Genomic DNA, 9,945 nt, shown 5'->3' on the forward strand with positions numbered 1-9,945 from the left:
TCCTCAATGAAGATCTTCTCTATCCATAACTTCTATCTCGCACAGATCATATCCATCCAAATAGTACAAAGCTCTACTTGGCCGAATGCTCAAAAAGATGTGAGCCCCCGTAGTCAACAGTCTAATATTCGGATCCCAGATGATATAATCTGTACTATTTCTGATATTTCTAATATTGTCATCAAAATTGATCTTAAAATTCTAATATTTAAAATTACAAAAATCAATTAAATTCTTCAAGCTACTTTTTATTTCAAGTTTGCAGTGTCTATTCCCTCCATCTCCGTAACGCCAAGAACCAAAATACTCTTTCAAGTTTTTTTTTTTTTTTGCAAACTTGAACAATGAATTGCTTGGGTTGCCATATGGAAACTATTACTCATATCCCGAAGCCAGAGGATCGATAGCCCTTTCACCTCCCCTCCAGGGTCCAAGCCTTGCATTTTTCGACTGCAAGGCTCATGGGTTATGTGGTGGTAGATGAGCAGCCATCATCCTTAGAGAATAGAGCAGACGAGTTCACCTTCACCGAGCTTGCTGCCATCACTAAAAACTTCTCCATTGATGCCGAAACCAAGAAGTTCTAAGAGAAAGAGGGTGCCTTCTAGGCGGAGCCGGCATTCCTCTAGTGATTTCACCACAAACACCTGGTGGGCATGTTGGGCTATTGTAAGGAAGAGGAAAAGAGGCTCCTAATGTACGAATAAATGAAGAGTAAAACTCTTTCTACAACCACCTTCACCATCCTAAACTCTTGGAATTAGATGAGGATAGATCCCAATAGGTTAGTTACCTAAATCTTACATGCTCCATTGCTTTGAATGGTCCCAAGAGAGTTATGCATTTATTTATTAACGAATTGGTTTGGGAGTTTCCCCTATACAAGTATTAAAATTTCAACATCGCTAGAGAGTTATGCTTCCCTTCCCCCCTCCTCTCTTAGTTCATGTTACATCCTCGCCATTGGCATGGGCTATGTCTAGGTCAAGCTCTCACTACTCAACTCCCCCAAAACCACAGCCTCAAGAAAGATGGAATATAGTTACAGATACATTGCCAGCAACAACAGTGAACATGGGTAGGGATAGAGAAAGGCCGACAATGGCATGGCATTGGCATAGAGACACTCTATTTCTCCTCTCTCTCTCTCTCTCTCTCTTCATTTTAGATATCAAATATATTTAAAATTATAGATTTCAAGACTCAATGCTGGTTTTTTATTATAGTACATTTAATACAATTGATACCAAGTATATCACTCGGTAGCTTGGATGATCTAATTAAAATTTTTTGAAGTAGAAAAAATGTATATGCAACATGGATAAAGTCAAGGATCAAACGGTAAAACATGCCAAAAGTATATTCCCTCTTGCAGTGCAGACTTTGGAGTTTGGAAGACGAGATCTGCCTGTTTTGCCCCTGCCGTTAGATCTCTTTCCACACATGTTTCAGTTGACCATGCATACATTCCACATCTATTTTCCTTTTTCCAATATTCTTTTTTTATAATAAGTTATTTCATCTTCATTTAAAATAATAAAAAAAATAAGAAAATAGAATGTTAGTAAGCTACTACTTATTCCCCGACCGTTGCGAATACGGGCGAATCACAGCCATTATGTTGGTTGACAGGATGGCCAATTCTTCATGCACCCAATTCTTCCCGGAGCGAAATCTCTGGTTGGAACCCGGTTTTTAACCCAGCTTTCTTTTACCAAAAAAAAAAAAATCTCCAGTTGGAGCCCGATTTTTAACCCAGCTTTCTTTTACCAAAAAAAAAAAAAAAAACAGCTTTTCCCCTGTCCGGTCTCCACGTAAAACCCGGCGGAACCCACTTTTTAACCTCAGGGGGAATCTCCCGTAACGGTGCGATCTCGTTGTCGTCACTTCTAAGAGAATCTCCATCATGATCAAACTCATCATTGCTCCCTGACGTGGCGTTCCGACGGTCATCACCGCCGTCCAATCTCCATCAGGCATCGCACGCTCCCTTATGTGCACCCATTCTTTGCCCTTCTCGAACCTGCCCCATCTCCGACGAGCTTGTGCCGTCCTCCTCTTTGACCCAGAGATTCTCGAGAAGGAAAGCCCGGCAAGAATTACGAGGCGGAAGAACTGGAGACGGAGGCGGTGGCGGAAGGCGAAAGAAGACGATGCCGCCGCCACCGCGGCGGGATCGATGGAAAGTGGGTGCCCACGCGGCGGGAGTAGCTGACGGTGCGGGCCTTCGCGGCGAGCGGACTGTTATGGTGATGTTAAGCAACATTAACGTCATGAAGTTTAATCTCACCACCCGTATAATCCTCTCCCTCCGTGTCTCCACCTCCGGCTAAGGTTATAAGTCCAGCTCATTGTACGATTCATTCAAAATATCCAAATCATTTTCGAGCCATTTTCAACTCGCTTGTTAAATTGTAGAACCAAACATAAATATGATTTTTAAAATCGATACCTTAACGATTCAAACTAAAACAAACCCTTATTTGATCATATTCGGACCGACAAAAGCTCGATAAAATAAATAAATATATTATATATTTTATATATATTTATATACATATTATGCTAATATATTTATTTTTTTAATATATATAATATATACTATACATTATAGCATTATATACATAAATCTTAATAATTACCATCAGATCATTGATCCAGCGACTGGAGAAGGTCTTGTTTATCATCGTGGATCAATGATCCGATGGTGGTGATCAATTGATCAATTAACTCTAGCCTATATACTCTCTTACACTTAAATCCTAACCCTCAGAAAGCCTCATTTCATTTCATTTCATCCCTCAATCTCTCCGCCTCTCTTCGTGGCGAGAGGCACGAAGGATCTTCGACCACTCGATTCGGACCTTCGTGAGCACAATCCAACCGTCTCCCCGCACCACACGCATGAACCGACTCTGTCGTCCTTCCCACCCTAGCGGCGGTGGGAAGTTCGTCTCCGCCCTCCATCGTTGCGGTCTCATCCTCCTCCCCTACGGCTACACCTCCGGTCTCCGATCATCCTCCTTTGGTGTTCGCCCCCCGATCTCTTTGATCCTGATCCCGCCATCATCACAGCTTTCGGAGCTGAGGTTTTCAATGTAGAGACGGAGGTTGCCATGGTCAAGGTCGTGGAGGCCGCGGGCATCGAGATTGGTCCAGTGCGGTGGCTTCCCTGCAGGGCCAACAGCATAGGAGTCGATGATGTTTGGCGGCTTGGAGGTGTCTCCAGTGAGGAGGCACAGGCCATCGACATCGGAGGAGGAGATATTTCGGCAATGGTAAGGAGGATTCCGACGTTCGATGGAGTGGTCAGAAAAGCCCAGCAAGATATGGACGATCGTCTTGCACAGAGTCAGAATGATTTTCTTCTTTATTTTTTTTTAAATATTTATTTTCTATGTTACTTTAGACGAGCCGAACTCAAGTCTATTTCAAACATAACGAGCTTAACGAAATCGATCTCAAACAAAGTTCCCTCGAATACATTCAAATCCCAATCGAACATGAACTAAATAGTAGTTCAAAATAGTCAATCCTGAACAGTGGAGTATTCGATCGTATCCGATTAATTAGCAACCCTATCTGGCATCACCTTCAGCGGTAATATTACCCATTTCCCCCTCTTAAATTTTTTCAATGATGTCACTGTTTAGAGTTTTTTCATATGAGCCCCTGCACATTTTTGATAATTGCGTGTGGAGCACTGATTTCTGATAGCCCTGTCAGTAATTCGTAAGGCTGCAAAAGGAGTTGGGTCTAATTGACACGAGTATCAAGGATTTTTGGCCCGTGACCAAAGCATATCGGATGGATGGCATGTCCTATGAATCCATGTTCCAGCTAGAGTTGGATGGGTCCACTCCATTTAATTGTTTTCCTTCTTTAGATTGGACGCTGGGATTTAGGGCTCAGTTAACAGCAGTTTCAGTTTATTCAATTAAATAACAGTGAAGAGATTGGACTTTCCTCTTGTAACTAATTTAATTGGAGACAGGTCAGATTGAATTCATTCAAGTTTTTTATTGGTCTTGGGTTAGTCTACTTCATTAACAGCATAATCCTTAATCCTACGTTTTACCTAAGCTTGAATCGACCCAGCCCGTCTATATTGGTAAATGAGAAAAGAAGAGCAAACATATGGTGTTGCAGAAGAGACTCCTCAATGAGGACCAATCTTCATCGAGATGCACCCAAGACGATGTGGTGAGGCTATACCAGCTGTGGCCTCAAGACCATCATTCGGCTAGCCATGCAGATGAAGCCTACGCCTGACATCCATGACTAACAATATTAATTCAGCAAAAATTAAAGATATTCCTCTCAATGAAACATCAGAATGTAGTCTAACAAGCTGCAGAGCTAAATGATGTGCAAATCTTAAAATTTGTAAATAAAATCGCAAGCGCACGGTGTGCAGAGTAGCACGACCAGCGAGTACGGGTCGATCCCACAGAGACTTGGTTTAAAAATGATTTTCAAATCTATGCTCAAGCGAACTTTAACAAAAATCGAAAGTCGAAAGTTGTTTGCTAAAGACAATAAGACTAAGGATCTAGGGTTTTTGAATCCACTAGATCTAGATTAGGGAATTCTACCTAGAATTTTTCTTATTGATCCTAACGACTACTCCTCTTGTCTTTCCCAAGCATAGATTATGAAGGGACTAAGGCCCAACGATAACCCATCAAGATTCTTTACAGGGGAGTAGTAACTAGGATCCCTTAGGATTTTCTCCTCCTATGCACTGAATCAAGCATGAACTATGAAGGAACTCTGACCCAACTATAGTTCATCAAAAATTCTTGACAAAAGAGGAAGAAAAAGAAACCCTAAGAAAAAGAAAGAACCCTATGTAAAATCCCTACTCATGATCTAGCTTCATCGCAAACCCTAGAAGGGATGCTTAGCTAGACATGATCTAAATCTACTTGCAAAATTTAAATGCAGAAAAATAAACTACCCTAATTTTATAAATTAAACTATCCTAATTGCATAAATTTAAACTGCATAATTTAAACTAACCTAATTGCATAAAATTAAATTGCATAAATTAAACTATCATAATTGCAAGAAAAATAAATTGCATAATGTAAAGAGATGAAATTGCATAAAAATAAGATTTTATATAAAAAAAATTTATTACAAAAACTTCAAAGCTCGAGACTTGAGAAGAGAGCTAAAAACCCCACTATCTAGGGTTACAAGCTTGATCGAAAAGAAGAATACATAAAACAAGGGCCTTTGGGGGCTTTTTATAGGCATTTGGGGGTTATAAGGTTTTCAAAACTTTAGATGTGGGACTAAGAGGTTTTAGAGGGTTGTTAGGGGGGTTTATGGTGCGCCGATGGGTCCATGGTCCATGCGCCTGTTGCTGTGGACCAGGCGGCTAACCAGATCACCAAATTAGTTGATTTTTTGACCAATTTTGATCTGATTTGACTCGGGTTTGACCCAGTTGAGTCTTTTTTCTTCATTCTTCAATTCCTGGATCAATTTAACTCCGTTTTGCATAAAATTTGCGCCGTTGGAATCCTCTTTCCTTGTTCTTTCTATTGATGATCTCTTCTTCTGCAAAATATAATAACAAGTATCAATTTCTTAATAAAGTTAGATAATTTAGATATTAATTGATACTTTTTATGTCAATTTGTGACATAAATCACACCCCCCAACTTAATCATTGCTAGTCCCTTAGCAATGTACCAAAATAAGATCATATTTCAAAAAGATCCTTCCTTTGCAAATTAATTTAAGATCGAAATTCAAGAAGTTTTCTAGTATTACTAAGTAATGAGCTTCGAATTAGAATCGGTAGTCAGTCTACTTAGAAGCTTTCTTAGAGTACACTTAAAGTTTTATAGCACTTGTGTGAGTGATAACTAACTTAGTATTTTAGTATTAACTTGTACAGGCCAATTGTATCATTTTTCATAACTTAGTTCGATTAATTTTCTATACACCCCAGATTAAACAAAGAACTAAGGTAGCTTTCACACTGTTTTTTTTTTTTTTTTTTTTTTTTTGCTGAGCATCCTGGCCTTCCCACCACCGTTTGATGCGAATCTCAACACTTGACTTAGGTGAAGAGATCTGGTTACTAGGCTTAGGGCAATCCACATTTACTCTATATTTTGTATTTTATTTCAGGCAGGTAACTCTTTCCTTAAATTCAAATTTCTTCAATTGGAGTGTAGAGAAAATTATCTAATTTAAATAATACTCAAATCTTTAATTGGTCTTACAATTAACACCTACTTTACCTTGTTAGTGTGCATGTGCAATTGGAAGTGCTAATAGTCTTTAAATGACCTAAGCCACCAAGAGTCTAACCAGCTAATCTTCTCCGTGACTCACTACATTAGCAAATACTTTCTAACTTACTCTTATTTCTTTTATAGATTAATTTATTTCATATATATATATATATATATATATTTATTTTTTATTTTTTTTACATAATATATTAAATGCAAGAAATAACTCATAGTGGAAGGAAAAGAAAATGATAACACCTGATTTTGTACAAGCTCTCCCCCCAACTTGACCGACATTGTCCCCAATGGAGTTTATCTAATTTATTTGTCCTAAGCAAACTGAAAACAAAGAAAGTATTAGAAATTAAATAAGCTGGGTTACCTCCCAGAAGCGCTAAGTTTTATATCTTCAGCCAGACCAAACATCGAAGCAACTTAATCAGAATAAGTTGGTTCATAAAAAACCATGGCATCTTCAACAGTCTTGACAGGTAATTTCAAGAATGATTTTAATCGTTGACAATTAACTTTAAAGATAACACCATTATTTGGATTTTTAATCTCAACAGCTCCGTGTGAAAAGACTTCCTTTACTAAAAATGGTCATGTCCATCTAGACCTAAGCTTTTCTAGAAACAGATGTAATCTAGAGTTATATAAGAGCACCTTTTGTCCGATATTGAAAGTTTTTCTTATAATTGATTGATCATGAAATGCTTTGGTTCGTTCCTTGTATATCCTTGTATTTTCATAGACTTCATTTCTAAGTTCTTCTAATTCATTCAATTGAAGCTTCCTATGGTTTCCAGTGTCGTTCAAATTTGTATTTAGTTGTTTGATGGCCCACATGGCTTTGTGTTCTATCTCAATAGGCAAGTGACATGGTTTACCAAACACAATCCTATAAGGAGACATTCCTAGATTGGTCTTGAAAGCGGTTCGGTATGCCCAAAGTGCATCAATTAATTTCAAAGACCAATCCTTTCTATTGGCACTAATAGTTTTTTTCAGGATCTGTTTGATTTGTCGGTTTGACACTTCAACTTGCCCACTAGTTTGAGGATGATATGGTGTGGCTAATTTGTGGGTGACATTATACTTTTTCATCAATGTTGCAAAAGGTCGGTTACAAAAATGGGTTCCTCGATCACTAATGATTGCCCTAGGAATACCGAAACGGGAGAGAATATTTTCTTTAAGAAACTTAATGACCATTTTGCTATCGGATGTTCTACATGCAATTGCTTCTATCCACTTTGAAACATAATCAACTGCTACTAGAATATATTCATTTCCAAAGGAATTTGGAAATGGTCCCATGAAATCGATCCCCCAAACATCAAAAACTTCAACTACCAAGATTGGGTTGAGTGGCATCATGTGTCGCTTGGTGATTCGACCCATTTTCTGACATTGAGCACCACTTTTACAATATTCATGAGCATCCTTAAACAAATTGGGCCAATAAAAACCACATTGGAGAACCTTAGCAGCAGTTTTCTTAGAATCGAAGTGACCCCCACATGCTTGATCATGACAAAAAGATAAAATATTCATGACTTCGTTATCTGGGATATACCTTCTAATAATTTGATCAGGACATTGTTTAAAAAGATAAGGATCATCCCAAATGAAATACTTCACTTGGGCAAAGAATTTATATTTATCCTGCTTAGTCCAATGAAAAGGTATCTTACCTATGGCTAAATAATTTACAATATCAGCAAACCAAGGTTCAGTAGACACAGACATGAGTTGCTCATCTGGGAAAGATTCATTGATGGGTGGTTCACTAGATGGTGCGACTGGAATTCGGGACAAATGATCTGCTACAACGTTCTCAGTGCCTTTCTTGTCCCTAATTTCTAGGTCAAATTCTTGAAGGAGCAAATCCATCTGATTAAGCGTGCCTTGGCATCCTTCTTTGCTAGGAGATGTCTAATGGCTGAGTGATCGGTGTAAACAATGGTGTGGGTCCCAATCAAATAAGATCTAAATTTTTCTAAAGCAAAGACAACGGCAAGGAACTCCTTCTCAGTTGTGGTGTAGTTAAGCTGCGCATCATTTAAGATTTTACTTGCATAATATATCACTCTAGGCAGCTTATTTATTCGTTGACCTAAGATTGCGCCCACAACATGATCGGACGCATCACACATTAATTCAAATGGTTCAGACCAGACAGGAGGATGAATGATTGGAGCTGATACAAGTATATTTTTTAGAAATTCAAAGGATTCCAAGCACTCATGAGTAAATTCAAATTTGGTATCCTTTGCCAAAAGATTAGTCAGTGGACGTGCTACTTTGCTAAAGTTGGCAATAAGCATGACCTAAAATGAACGTATTTCTTTCACAGATTTAGGTGGTGGAAGACTTGCAATTAGATCTATTTTGGCCTTGTCCACTTCAATCCCCTTTTTAGAAATGACATGGCCAAGAACTATTCCCTGTTTGACCATAAACTGACATTTTTCCCAGTTGAGAACTAGGTGCTTCTCCTAACATCGTTCTAGAACTAATTGTAGGTGATTCAGACACTCGGAGAAGGTTAGGCCAAAAACAGAAAAGTCATCCATAAAAATTTCTAGAAATCGTTCTATCATATCTGAAAATATGCTGATCATGCATCTCTGGAAGGTTGCCGGTGCATTACATAGTCCAAAGGGCATTCGTCTATAGGCAAAAGTACCAAATGGACAGGTGAATGTAGTCTTTTCTTGATCTTCAGCGGCTATGGAGATCTGGTTGTAACCAGAGTATCTATCAAGAAACAGTAAAACTCTTGTCCGGCTAGTCTTTCCAACATTTGATCAATAAATGACAAAGGAAAGTGATCTTTTCTTGTCGCAGTATTCAACTTTCTATAGTCTATACAGACCCTCCATCCCGTTTGGATCCTAGTTGGGATAAGTTCGTTTGCATCATTTTGGACCACTGTTACCCCAGATTTCTTGGGTACTACTTGAACTGGGCTTACCCAAGAGCTATCAGAAATAGGATAAATTATTCCACTATCTAGGAGTTTCAGAATCTCCTTTTTAACTACATCCTTCATAACTGGATTAAGCCTTCTTTGGGCTTCTCTTGTTGGTTTAGCCTCTTCCTCTAAGTATATTCTATGTTGAACTATAGAAGGGCTTATTCCTTTGATATCTGCAATGGTCCAACCTATTGCCTCTTGATTTGCTTTTAGAACTGACAATAACTCCTCCTCTTGCTTGGGATCTAGGTCTGATGCAATAATTACAGGCAAAGTTTCTTTGGATCCTAGATATGCATACTTGAGATGTTCTGGGAGGGGCTTCAGTTCTAAAATGGGTGCTTCCTCTATCGATGGTTTAGGTGATGAGTTCACCATCTCAATGATTGGTTCAGTAGGAAGTATCGATTCCTGATTAATCTGATTTTCTTTAAGTATTTCATTGACATCCTCAGACTCATGGATTAACTAGGGGTTAGACTCTAAGTCGACTTCATCATCACTAATGTCAATGGATTCATAAATACCATCTTGGACTACATGACATCAGCATGAGAAGAGGATTCCTGTTCTAAGTTAAAAACATTAAGCTCAATGGTCATATTCCCAAAGGATAACTTCATTAGACCATTTCGACAATTGATTTCAGCATTGGCCGTAGCTAAGAATGGTCTTCCTAAAATGACAGGTATATGTCCTTTAGGATTC

The 9,945-nt window shown here is 38.6% G+C and overlaps 1 protein-coding gene across 1 annotated transcript in view; it reads right to left on the minus strand.

Annotated features, from left to right (window-relative positions):
* Positions 1-497: 497 nt before the first annotated feature.
* LOC114914673 (uncharacterized) overlaps positions 498-9,945 on the minus strand; it is a 20,031-nt gene continuing 10,583 nt past the window's right edge. Inside the window, 2 exon segments of the mRNA XM_073246373.1 lie at positions 498-619; positions 2,819-3,368. Of these exon segments, the coding sequence (XP_073102474.1) occupies positions 498-619; positions 2,819-3,368 (672 nt within the window).

This window comes from Elaeis guineensis, chromosome 12, assembly GCF_000442705.2.
Source record: "Elaeis guineensis isolate ETL-2024a chromosome 12, EG11, whole genome shotgun sequence".
Taxonomy (NCBI): domain Eukaryota; kingdom Viridiplantae; phylum Streptophyta; class Magnoliopsida; order Arecales; family Arecaceae; genus Elaeis; species Elaeis guineensis.